At 48.3% G+C, this 13630-nt stretch overlaps 1 protein-coding gene across 2 annotated transcripts in view; it reads left to right on the forward strand.

The window, feature by feature from the left end:
* The first annotated feature begins 12764 nt into the window (after positions 1-12764).
* LOC119184975 (uncharacterized) overlaps positions 12765-13630 on the forward strand; it is a 128169-nt gene continuing 127303 nt past the window's right edge. For both annotated transcript variants that reach the window (XM_075887577.1, XM_075887578.1), the window contains exon 1: positions 12765-12980. In XM_075887577.1, coding sequence (XP_075743692.1) covers positions 12934-12980 — 47 coding nt within the window. In that variant the 5' untranslated portion in view covers positions 12765-12933. The remainder of the gene's footprint in view (positions 12981-13630) is intronic.

Below are 13630 nucleotides of genomic sequence, written 5' to 3' on the forward strand. Positions count from 1 at the left end.
TGTCGACCATGTAAATATGGCCAAAATTTTGCTACTGCCCAAACGAGAGCAACGCATTCCCTTTCGGTGGTTGAGTAGTTCTTTTCCGCCTGCGAGAGGAGACGGCTGGCATAGGCGATAACGCAGGCGCAGCCACTTTGATGCTGGACAAAAACAGCAACAATTCCGTGGCCACTGGCATCGGTGCGGACTTCTGTAGGGCAAAATGGGCCAGAACAGTTGGTTCTGTTAGTAATGTAATAATTGTAGGGAACGCCGTAGCCAGCGTCGCACCCAATGTGATTGAGACATCTTTTCTCGGTAATTTTGTGAGAGGACGGGCTACTTTCGCAAAGTTGTTCGCAAAACGTCGAAAGTACGAGCACAGACCGAGAAAGCGGCGGACTTCTTTAGTGCCGGACGGAATGGGCAAGTTCCGCACGGCTCGCACTTTATCGGGATCAGGGCGTACCAGAGGAGTCGACAAGGTGGCCCAACAAGGTTAGTTGCTGGCGTCCGAAGTGACAGTTTGACAAGTTCAGTTGGAGACTGGCATTGCGAAAAACAGCCAGTATTGAGGATAGGCGATCGAGGTGGGTCTCAAAGGTCGGAGAAAAGACAATAACGTCATCAAGGTAACACAGATAAATTGTCCATTTGAACCCGCGCAAAAGAGAGTCCATCATCCGCTCGAAGGTGGCCGGAGTGTTGCATAACCAGAAGGGCATGACCTTAAACTGGTAAAGACCATTGGTCGTGACAGAAACGGTCTTTTCGCGGTCCATGTTATCGACAACAATTTGCCAGTACCCTGATCTTAGATCAACAGAAGAAAATACTTAGCGTCGTGAAGACAATTCAGGGCGTCGTCTATGCGCGGTAGCGGGTAGACGTCTCCTTAGTGATCTTGTTCAGATGTCGGTAGTCAGCACAGAATCGCCAAGTGTTGTCTTTCTTTTTGACAAGAACTACAGGGGAAGCCCATGGACTACATGATGGCTCAATTATATGCCTCTGGCGAGAATTTTGTCAACTTCTGCTTGAATTATGTGAATCTCGGTTGGAGATACGCGGTATGGCCGTCGATGGACAGGGGAGGCATTGCCGGTGTCAATGCGGTGCTTTACAGCAGTCGTTTGACCTAGCGAACGGTCACAAAAGTCAAATACGTCCCAGTATGACTTAATAACATGAAAGAGTGCGTCAGCTTGATGCGGCAAAAGGTCTGACGCGATCACTTCTTTAACGTCAGCAGGCGGGCTTGCTTGCGAAGATCGAGCATGCGTGCAGCTGCAGTGTCCAGCATCGTTCGAAGACAGAGCTGAGATCACGCATTCGTCAGAGGGAGTCAGCATGGCGAGGGAAATTCCACGCGGGAGCACTTGTGGACACAGATCAAAGTTGAGCACGGGAATGCAGGCGTGGTTTGCACGTAACTGATTAACAGTGTGTGGTAAGGTAACACTGTGAGTCCAAAGAATGCATGTGATGGGCGCGAGCACATAGTCGCCATCGGATACAGGTGGTGAGGGCATTACGGTGATGCAGGTCACAGTTTGCGGTGACAAACGGACATGTTCAGCAGAGCACATACGAGCTTGGGGTGGACTGGGCGGATCAATCAGACATGGTAGGTCAAGTTGCACAGTACCAGCTGAACTGTCGATGAGGGCAGAATGAGTGGACAAAAGACAAGACCAAGGATCACATCATTGGTGCAGGGAGAAAACAGTGAAGAAAACTGAAGTTTGACGGCCGGCGATAGTAACGCGTGCAGTACAGACGCCAATAACAGAAGCCGTACCACCATCAGCAAAACGAACACTGTGTGAAGGGGCTGGAGTATTTAAGTGGTCACGAATGTGCAGGCTCATCACAGAAATATGAGCGCCAGTGTCTACCATGGCTTTAACAGATAAACCGTCCACTTCAACGTCGATCAGGTTCTGATTAGTCGGGAGCATCAACAGAGGAATTGGAGAGAGAGTCGTATCATCAACGTCACCTCCAGGAGCTGCAGCCGTTAGTTTTCTGAAGAGAATCACCGGGCAGAGGATGGGGACGGGGAACGAGAGGGCGGCGGAGACGTGGGAAATCTACATCGAGGTGAAGGTGAGTGACTGTACTGGGCAGTGGTCGTATTGGTCGGGTCGTAATTAGCTGAGCCTTCACGCCGTGGTAGTTCCTGGCCATAGAAATGGGCTGGTGAGTGAAGGTTGGGGAAGCTTGAGTTTTCCCGATACGGTGAGGTCCACGTGTTTCGGCAATGACGGGAAATGTGTCCCAATTGTTCACATCAAAAGCAAATCGGCCTGTCGTCAGGCGTCCTCCACGCATTTGGGTCATGGTTACGTGGAGCAGGGCGGTGATAATGCTGTGGGTGGCTGGAGGTAGATGAGCTGACAGTGTCGAGACGGTGCACAAAACATACCGTGTGAATACCCGCGTTGGCTAGTTCTTGGTGAACAACGGTCTGTATTAGTGATATGGTCGGCTGAGGATCACTGCGTGCTAGTGCTCTCAAGGATGCGGGTGATGTGGCCTCGATTTCGTGGCGTACGATTTTCGTAATGTCACCGGAGTGTGAATTGGCCTGGGTCGCTATACGGAGATCCTCGCAAGTTGACATCACAGCAGTGATGGGAAGGCACGTAAAGTGGTGGGAAATTAAACGGATTTTAGCCTGTTGAAAGCGTTGGCACTCCAAGATAACATCTTGCACAGTGGAACAGCCTTTGCACACAAGGAGGTTAAATGCATCGTCTGCGATGCCCTTGAGCACGTGCGCTTCCTTGTCGGCCTCAGCCATTGTTCGGTCAACTTTACGGCAAAGTGTCAGCACATCTTGTAAAAATGCCAGGTAAGACTCCGTAGATGTCTGAACACGTGCGCCAAGTTCTTTCCTTGCGGCCTGCTTGCAGCCGGCAGATTGACCAAACAACTCGCGTAACTTAGTCTTGCATACGTCCCAGCTCGTGATCGCGTCCACGTTGTCATTAAACATTGTCTTGGCCGTTCCTTGCAAATAAAAGGTGATTTATGCAAGCATTAATGTTGGGTCCCACCTGTGATTTTCGCTGACGAGCTCGTAGAGTTTAAGCCAATCATCCACGTCCCCACCATCCGTTCGCGAAAAGTTGCCGGGATTGCGCGGGGGGAGCGGCCACAAGAAAAACAGGGGGGGGGGGGGGGGTCGGCACCGTTGATGCATTGGGCGCGGCAGTTGACGAAGTGTCGCTGCCGGTGGACATGTTGGAAGCAGCGACTAGGCGTCCGCTGCGTAACTCCGTCGTGCGTTGTAACCCAGCACCTTTCACCGAATTGTTATGTCAAGGCACACGGGTAACTAGGCGTTTGAAGATATATTTACACAGCGCCAACGCGCAACCCAAGATGGAGAACAAGAGCTGTACCCTACACCAAAATCAAATCGTCTTCCTCGGCGCCTATCTAACCACTTTAGTGGGACACTGTCTCATAACAATAGAAAAGAGGTTTCACAATATATATTGGTGCTTGGCAACTATAGCACCGATTCAAGGGCTGTCTTGGAGTCGGTGAAGATCGACCGCTGTTGAGGTAGTTGTTGATTGACCAAACGAAGTGCAGCGCGAACAGCGGCAAGTTTCGCAGCTGTCGACAAAAGAAGGCTACTCCACCACAGCAGCTGGACGCCGGTTATGTTTACTTGTGCTCTATTGTCATTGTTGCCTCTATGACGAGGGTTAATTCTCTGATTTCACCGTGATACACTATATTGCGCCGTTTAACATAGGTGCATAAACGTGGACTCTTGGTGGTGGCATCTTTATTTCGGCGACTGACGTGCGTAATCAATCAATAAGGAAACCCTCGCAGCAGAACAGTGAGAGAGTAATCCGAAAGATTGATGCGACAGCCAGAAAAGCGTCGCTGATTCAAAGCAGAACTTGGGATAAAGTCACAACGGTGGCACGTATGCTGCAACGTGCGTCATGGTACGAATGGATGCTGTGAGTGACGCCGACGATTCAGATTATTTGCTGGTGAAAGTCAAGGCCCAACCTGGAGGGACCTCAACTCAAGTGTAAAGAATATTCAGCATGCTCCCCTCTTCTTTTACAGGCCTGAGCTTTACCCGGGTGATACCTGTTGAAGGCAAGATCCGTCTCCTATATAGACATGGTAATTCACTTCGACCAAAACCATACCTGCTGATCCTGCGCACCATGCACACTTGTAGAAGTTCACTTTATCATTTTCTTCTAACCACTATAAGCTTGTGAAACCGGTCATCACTAGTGGGGCCCTGAGAAATGTCATGGTTCGCTGCTGCATGCTCCACTCGATCGCAAGCTGCTGTGCGTCGCTAACGCTGAGGCTAAGAAAGACCGGCTGGACGGAGAGCCGGTCTTCGTTGACTGCAGCCCTCGAAGGTCCACGAAAATACGCATCCCCCTGCAGCCTTCAAATTTCAAATACTGGGGTAATTCTTAATTTGCACAGTGTTTCCCACTGCTTCAAGAAGGTTGATGGACGAGCGCAAGTCCATGTGGTATTCTCGGCCCACAACAAACAGAGCTCCCTATGCAAGAAAGTAAATTAAACGGATAAAACAGGCAAGTAGTGGGTGAAAAAGCACGCGAAGACCTACGTGACTTGTCGGTGCGAAGCGGCGTACCCGACAACCTGTGGGAGAACCTATATTGGGCAGGGCCTATATTGGGAGGGCCTAAACGACCATCTGCGCCAAAAGGCAAAGAGCCTCGAGGCAAGAAGTGGCAGCGAAGTTCACTATGCTAAATGTGGCTGCCTGCCACGTTTTCGGGGGACTCGGATGTTGCACACGTACAAAATAACAAACTGCACGTGAACTTTTGGCTGCTTTCTCCATTAAAGGAGAAGATGAAGCGTGTGTTGGCGCAACCTTTATTAGCCTAACAGACGAAGTATGTAGCTATCTACAAAAGTAATCTCTTATGACTAAACAAAAGTTTGCCGCTGGACACAAATGCAGTCAGAACATTCGATATGTTAAGCTTCTCTGGGGAGGAGGAAGAGGAGGAGGAGGAAATAATTTATTATAAAGATACGGCGGCCTTGGTGGTGCGGATCCCACGCCTTGAAGTCAGCCAGGAGCCCTCAAGCCCTGGCGGCGTCCCTGGCCAATCGAATTGCCCAGAGCTGTTCATCTGGGTCTGAGCTGAGCAGCATGGTCTCCCACTGCTCATCATTATCAACTGTGACCCGGTCAGACCACATTTGGACAGGTCCAGTAGATCCACCTTTCCCTTACATAATTTGCACCTATCGTTGTATTGACCTGGGCAATATCGGCTATATGCCACCGGGTTCGAGTATGCGTTTGTTTGAAGGAGGTGCCAGCAACCGCTAGCTCCTTGCTGAATGTGTGGTGCGTGGGAGGATACTGGGCCCTTTCCAATCGGTAATGGTTTGTGATTTCCTTAGGCAACCATGCGAATTCCTCTCCTATAGTGTGGCTTCTCCGTGATACGGCATGTGAGGCTTCGAGCCGCGGCATGAGCCACATCGAGTTTCCTGTTTCAATGTATATGCATTCAATAAACAAAGCAGTTGGCAATCAACGCTGGTCCTGCGTGAATTCTGGTCCGTGTTTACTTCACACTGTTTTTAACATTGTACGTAACAAGTGGCTCGTACTAGCGCTATTTTAAATTAGCATGTCCGGCGTCCATTGCCGCAAGCTGAAAGGTTTTCCTGTTTGTTATTAGGAACCAGCCAGTCCAAGTGCGTGAATTACGGCTGTATGAGCGGGCTATAAGTGGCAAAGTCACTGGGTAGGCAATTATGCAGGGAGCAGGATTGGCACGCATTTTCCGGCAAGCTATTTATTGCGCACGTCACAGCGCAGCCGCAAGACGCATGCATTAATTTGATATATAGTTTCTGCCAAGAGATGAAGTTAGTTTCTGTCGTGAAGCCAGTTTCAATTTAAATGGGCTTGAATCTCGGCGCCAAAAGTACTGTTCAATGTTAGTTCAGCCCATAAAGACGGGTATATCGCAGTTTTTCAGCGTCAAAGCATATGCCCAATAGAGTGTAAAATCAGGCATCCGTTGGCGTTACAGCTCGACGAGGAAGAAAACTTTTGTGACCAAGTGATGCCGTCACGTGATTATGTCAATACGGTAGCAAGATATTATGTACCATGCTTTCGCATTCATTGCATATATGAAGGCATATGCGCCCCTTCAATTTCCTCTTTCAACGCATCTTATAGGCACAGGTATACGTTTGGCGAAATCGTGATGTGTGTTCTTCAAAGGACAGGCCCACAGTAGCCGTTAGATGGTGGCAAGTAACACTGCCAAATTAGTGTGATTGTGGTGTCTGTTTACCACACTGAGACTCCCCAATCTTGAGGAACTGTCAAAAACTAATCAAGTCGGTCAAAGCCGTTAATGGGACGCGTACGATAAAAGAGCGCGTGCGCAATCAAAAGAGACTGGTTTTGTTTTCAGGTACATGCATAAGGTGCACTTGCTTGGATGCGGCCAGTAGCTATTGGGGTTCATTGTAAGGTTAGCTGCCGATAGAATGTCCTCAATTTACTCCAATTTGCATAGAGGTTCACGCAAGACCTGCTCGTTTTATCCTGAAAAGAAAAAGAATAGACATGTCTAATATAACTGATGTGTTGTATTTATATAGGATACCATTATTAACTTGTTAACGACATCAGGCGGTTTGCACTTGCCAGCTCATTGTATGGACTGTGGCTGCCAGCCGGTGGAAAAGGAAGCTTCTTGTTTGTTTGGCCTTAGGGACCAATGCAGTAGGGGCGGGGCGGTGGGAGTGATGGAAGCATTTTACATTGAAAGAGAAGGGGGAAAGGTGCGTGATAAAAGCGTCTGTGGCCCTTGGAGAAAAGGAGCTATAAGTTCGATACTTGGATTCAGGTTTTTTCTTGTTTCTCGGGTGTTTCACACGTGCTGAATTTCGTCACTATAAGGTAATGTTTGTACTCTGTTTGCTCTGCTGTGCAGACGCCATGCCACGTGGCTACAGGTCGGCCGCTTGATAAGTGGGCGCGTGCCTTCCAATAAATTTTCTGTTGCGAGTTCAGCACCTGTGTCGTGTCTTGTTTAGTCCTCGTCTTTATTTCGCTCTGTTTTTAAACTCCGAGCATGAACCTAGAACTATCTCAACTTTATCTTCTACTTCTACCACGCAGTAATATTGATAGTAATTGTTGGCGTTTAATGTCCGAAATTCAGGATGCGATTCTGAGGGGTGCCGTAGTTTAGGGCCCTGCAAATTACTACCATCTGGTGTCCTTTCAAGGACACAAACCTATGGGAAAATGGGCTCTCGGCACTTCGCCTCCATTGAATGCGGCCACCGTCTCGAGGACTCGATCCCGCGACTTTTGAGTCAGCAGTCGAGAATCATAATCACTGGACCATCATGGCGGATAAAAGGGAAGCACGTCTGATAAATGCCGATTATATTTGTGGGACCCAAATACTCGCCAAATACTCTGTTTTTTGTTAGGGAATGGAAGCGTATTCAAGGCCTTATATAATGTTCATTCTAGGAGACTGGGTGTGCACACACGGAAGAAGTCGAGACATCACAAACGCCGTGGTGTCCTTTATTCTGCTCGCTCTTATTCTAAGCATCTACATTAATTCTGTGCATGTTCCAAGCCTCTACGGGGACTCTATAGCATTGTGCAACATTCGTGCAGCCGTGCAGGAAGCCTCCCAAGCGCAAGCCCTTCTGCGAGCGGCTGCCACCAGGGACGACAGGGCCCCCGCTTCCGTCTCGAGTGCCGTCCGACACGTCGAGCACGTGGAACGAGAACGTGTACGACGACGTCGAAGTGCCTGGCTACCGGAAGTCTTACCTTCACCTGCGCGACAAGGACGGGCCGGCCGAAATCTCCTACGAGTCCGTCCCTGAGCTGGACGACGTCGAGATGACTACGTCACGGGACGGCAAGAAAGACGACGTCTCGCGCGGCGCTGAGGGCTCTGCAGCTGCTGCAGCGGCGCGCGGTGCCAAACCCAAGGAAGGGGCCGACTCTGCCAAACCCAAAGAAGTGGTCGGCTCTACCATACCCGCAAGCGAAGAGGAGCACATCTACGAGGACATCGATGAGCTCCAAGCAAATTAACGGTGGTCGGCAGGGCTTGCTTCAAGATTTAATTATTCAAGATAAATTATTGTCCAGTGCAGGCTTTAGATATATATGCGCGTGTACCCGAGAAGGCGTATTCGACAAAAAAAAGAAATATCTAAATTTAGTGACGAAAAGGCTGTGCGTTCCCGCAATGAAAGAATTCTATCCAAAATCGTAGACGCCGGTGTGCTTCTCTTTTGCAGCGATTTGAACATGGCGTCGACAAGCTTCACAGCAATGCATTCAGTCTCCAGAAACGTAAGAAGTACATCAGGCGTGCCTTCGATACCACCATTTGTGATTATTTTTTTTTTGGCAGGGACGTGGCTACTATTTATTTCTTTATTTAGTTAGTTATTTATCTATTCGTTTATTTATTTATTTATTTATTTATTTGTTTATTTATCAGTCCCTCAAGGTTTGCAGACCTTTACAATAGAGAAGGGTTGAATGGAATAGCAACTATCCCGCTCCCACAACTTGAAAAAGAGGACTAAAACACCTAGAAGCTATAGAATCTGTGCTTCTGATTATGCACTAATATTGAGCGAGAGTTACGATAAAACAAGAAATTATAACATAAGCATAAATAATAAATAAAATAACAGCGCGCTGTTTATAATCATATAATATTATCAAGTAACAAATTGGAATTGAATCTCATTTTGAATTTCAAGATGAATCATTCACCTTGATTTTCTCTGCGTATAATGAACTTATGTGAGTGAAGCATTTGGCATTAGAGTTCTCACAGTACATTTTGTCAATCTAAACCAAGTCACTCTTTCTCCTTAGTGTTCCTTTAATATCTGAGGTCCACCTACGTCGGGCGTGGCAATCACCCAAACCTGAAAGTGTGCAGACACCACCACCTCCCCTGAAAATTTCTAATTCAGTATGTGTATGTGTGCAGGACCCATTCAAATATGGTAGAATTCTCTCCTCCCCCCCCCCATAAAAAAATAAAGATCAAAGGGGGTACCAAGTCTGCCCCATGCCCGTAGCTAGAAATTTTTTTCGGGGAGGGAGGGGGGTACTTGTCGAAGGCTTTGGAAACACCTGTTTTCATTATTTATTCTCGGTAAACTACCACGTTCGGGATCTGGGGTGGCTTATAGGCCCTTCCCCTGTCCCAAAAGTGTGGATAGCTGGGCTTGTTGGTTGGACATGCTTAGAAAACAGTGCGAAATGCTACAGGACACATAAAAAGGGTACGCACAGAGTGTTGTGTGCATTGCCTAGCTTCACAGTGTGTCCTGTGGTTTTTCAAGCTGTTTCCCAATCATAACCCCACCCCATGGCTACGGGCTTGCTTGAGACACACCTGTTATATTTGTCCTCGCTAAAACACCCCCTTCCTTCGATTTTTTTTTGGGGGGGGGGGAGCTATGGCTTTCCCTCTTGGCTATGGGCCAGATTTGTACCTTACTGATTAAAGTGCAGGGTTATACAACACCAATAATGGCGGCCGAGATATCCACCAATGTTTCATTTCAAGACCGGTAATAAGGGGGGAGCCGTTGTGAGCAACATGTAATCACTTCATCTTCATTTATGCAGGCATGGCAAATCTTGTGTCGTTTCGGATGTTTCAAGGACGCCAGGTATGAAAGGGGCCACTTGCCCTTCCGGCCGAGATATCCACCAATGTTTCATTTCAAGACCGGTAATAAGGGGGGAGCCGTTGTGAGCAACATGTAATCACTTCATCTTCATTTATGCAGGCATGGCAAATCTTGTGTCGTTTCGGATGTTTCAAGGACGCCAGGTATGAAAGGGGCCACTTGCCCTTCCGGCAAAACTTTTTTTACAGCGAAAGCTATTATGAAATCACAACTCGGGTCACGCGCGGCACTGTAATTGTCCGCCGTCGCCGGTGTCCGTAGCCACTATCGCACGAAATAGAAACATAGTACCAAGGACACAGTGAGACTCGAACTCGAGTCCGCTGAGTGTCAGCCAAGTATTCTACCACTGAGCCACGCTGGTGCGTGGGACTTGTTCGCAAATTTCTCTTAGGCAGGCTTGATGTCGGGAAAGGAATCGCGTTAATACGAGTAATAAAGTGGTTTAGAACAGCAAAAAAAAAACCAGGCGTCACGCAATGCGAATGGCGTAACGAGTGGGTCGTCCAATGCTCCAACCCATTACAAAAGCTTGTTCGTGATCACACTGTGGCGCATATCCACTTCAGGCATAATTCCTCATCGTGGTCAGCCACTGCATGGACAATTCGCACAAAATGCTTTGCAAGTGTTTAGCCGATACCACGCTTCTCAGAAGAATGACGAAGGATAGCATAGTGAATGCCGGCATACAATCCAGAAATTATTACCGATAATTCCGTAGTGGGCACCCAGCAAGTGTGCTTGCAGCAGTTACCCAATGAGTGTTTAGAAAAAGCTATCAAAGCCGCTCTTCTACCTTTCAATGTGACTGTGCTGCGCCTTCCCCACAGGCCTGGCGTTTTTTTTTTCTTTACGTTCAGGGCTTTTATTTCAACCATGTCGTTCTTGAACGTTTTTGAATGAGTGCACATATATACGCACATACGAAGTGTACGCCCAAGCCTCTCCGAACACGACTGTTGTGACTCGGGAGTAATCAAGCATAACGTTGCTTCCAGCGCTCTCACTAAACGTCGCACACACTAAGGGCACGCCATACAGGACCTTTTCTCATATAAACATAACAATTGGTGCCATTTACTTTCGCCTTGGCAGCAGAGTGGCGTCACAGTACATGAATTGTGTTTTTAAGCCATTTCGCGACATTCGGTACCATATATGCGCACGCTCTACAACTCATTGTCAGTGTAGAACAATTTTTTGTTTACCTTAAACGGTTTTCTTGCATAAACAACGTCTTTATAATTTATTTCAATGCTGTCGACATACTAAGATGTGGCGCGGGTGTGTATTTTCATTTTCAAAGCCTCGTCACTTGGCATAAATCAACGTAACAACGCCTCCTCTAAAAAGATGCCTGTGGCATCACACGCTTTTGAAAAATTTCTCATAGTGTGGTGATTTTTTTTCGCAAGGAACGCTCGAAGCGAACATTACTAGTTTTGCTAGATTCAGAAGAGGCGTAATCGCAATAACACGACTGTGTTGCCTCCGAGACGGCAATAGACTTTTTTTTTTTTAACTTAGAGGCTGCAAGATTTAAAGCGGTCGCCGCACCAAGCGCTCATAGCCGACCCTGTTCGAGGAAGTGATGCTGATGACCTCTAATGGATGGCGCTTACGCACAGAGGATAGCTGAACAGGTATCCATCGCACTAGGGCTTTTGGATTCATCCCGTGTTCAGATCTACTCTGATTCCCGTTCGGCGGTTAGAGCCTTTGCCTCTGGCAGGGTCTCCCCACCTGCTGCTAGAATTCTCAGAGGTAGGACCATCACTCCACACGAGATCATTTGGTTCCCGGCCCATATGGGCTCCACGATCAGCGGCATCACCAACTCCAACGAATTGGCCCACGCCCGGGCGCGAGGACTTGCCTTCCGCGCGGGGCTTCACGGCCCTGGCACGTTGGACCGCTCCGCCCCGCCCGGGGCCGATCCTCTGGATGGGGGTGCGGCTGATCGAGGGTCGCGGGACGTTCTAGCGACATTTAACGAAGTCACTTCACATTATCGTTTGAGTCGTAGGGTCTTTCCTCCACCCCATTCGCATCTTACCAGAGGACAAGAAGTCACGCTCAGACTACTACAGACAGGGGTTTACCCCTGCCCAGCTAATGTATCTATTTATATGGATATATCTCCTGACTGCCCGGACTGTGGGTGTGTGTGTACATTTGAGCACATGATGTGGGACTGCCCCCACATACCCAAGGAACTCAAGGCGCAAATCATCCCAAGACAAGGGTTTTATTCCGCCATCAAAAGTACGGATCGTCACCGTCAGCTTCGGGCAATCCAAGGGGCCCACGATGCCGCAGGCAGGTACTCCCTGCCTGTTCCAACGTGGGAGCGGCCCGCAGGGGCGTCGGGGTAAAACCCGACTCTCCTCCCTCGGTGTACAATAAAGTTATCTATCTATCTATCTACGCACAGAGGGGGATGGGCCGAGAACCGGGCGGCAGGATACTTAAATGAAACTAAAATGAAAATGAAGCCAATCTGAAAAAGTGGAGAAAGGTGGAGAAGAGAACAGGACAAGGATACAACCCACGGAGGAATGACGATAGTTATAGCGCGAGAACAAAACGATGACACAGAGGCAAGAAGGAGACAAAAGACACGAGCGCTTCGTATCCTTCTTGTCTCTGTGTCGTCGTTTTGTTCTCGCGCTATAACTGTCGTCATGCCATACCAACTAGCCCAAGCTGCCACACTTCCACGGAGGAAGGTGATATAACCTCTTTGGAAGAGGAAAGGGTCGGGAATACAGTGTACTAGAATAGTACACTGTAGTCGGGAACCAGATCTTAGGCTCAAGTCGCAGGCATCTTTCTAAAGGAGACATTGCATAAATATAAAAAAAATGTTAACATTCAAGTTATTACATATAAGACACTAAAAATTGTTTTTAGGTAAACTAAAAATGTCATAAGCCTAATAGTTTTATTTGTTTATTATGTAGATGAATAAACCCAAAATGTGTTGCTTTCTTCGGAGCTGCTGTGACGTCATTTGCGGCCCCTCTTTCAAACGGTCGGAGCTGGTAGCTGTGGTCGGAGGCTGTGCACATCCGAACGGCGTCGCTCCTTTTCGTTCGGATGTCCTAACCTGGAAAGCCTGTTTTCCTTAGTGCGTGGTCTTTTATTGACTCCACCGCCGGGAACTGAAGTGGCAATACGATGTCGAACATCAAGGTGGCAGTGAGGGTCAGGCCGCCGATTGAGAGGTGAGTTGGTGCCTGGCAAACATTGCCGCCGTGCTCACGCTATAAGGTTTCGACCAATTGTTCACTGCTTGCTGTACGAGCCGTCGTTGCGTCTGTCACTCCCATTGTGCTACTTGAAAATTGCGTGTCGTGCTACGTAATTAATGAACGCTGGAACTGCATCGACTTCGCAGCATAACTGTCAACCATGGCACCGGGTTGTAAGCGAACCTAGCCATGTCGGCACGATAGCCGCATCTGCTAGTAAAAATTTGGTAACTACGACTGTGACGGAGGCACAGGAAATTAATTGATGTGGTCGACGTTTAGCAGTCATGTTCGGCTTAGGTCGCGGTATCGAATGTCGGCTGCATTTCCGATGGAGGCTGAAATGCTGAAGGCCTGTTTGTTTAGATTTATGTGCACGTTAAAGAACCCCAGGTGGTCAAAATTTCCAGAGCCCTCAACTTCGGCATCTCTCATAATCATATGGTGGTTTTGGAACGTTAAACTCCACATATCAATCAACGTTCGGCTGAGGTCACAGTGTCATACATAGCCAGTGGGTGGGACTCCAGGCCCGTGACCCCCGAATTTTTTTTCAGTCATTTATACTTAGCGCAAAAATGACCATTTGCCGGCCTGGTCCCCACTTTAGATGAGGAAAGTGC

The sequence above is a fragment of the Rhipicephalus microplus genome, chromosome 1, assembly GCF_043290135.1.
Source record: "Rhipicephalus microplus isolate Deutch F79 chromosome 1, USDA_Rmic, whole genome shotgun sequence".
Taxonomy (NCBI): Eukaryota; Metazoa; Arthropoda; class Arachnida; order Ixodida; family Ixodidae; genus Rhipicephalus; species Rhipicephalus microplus.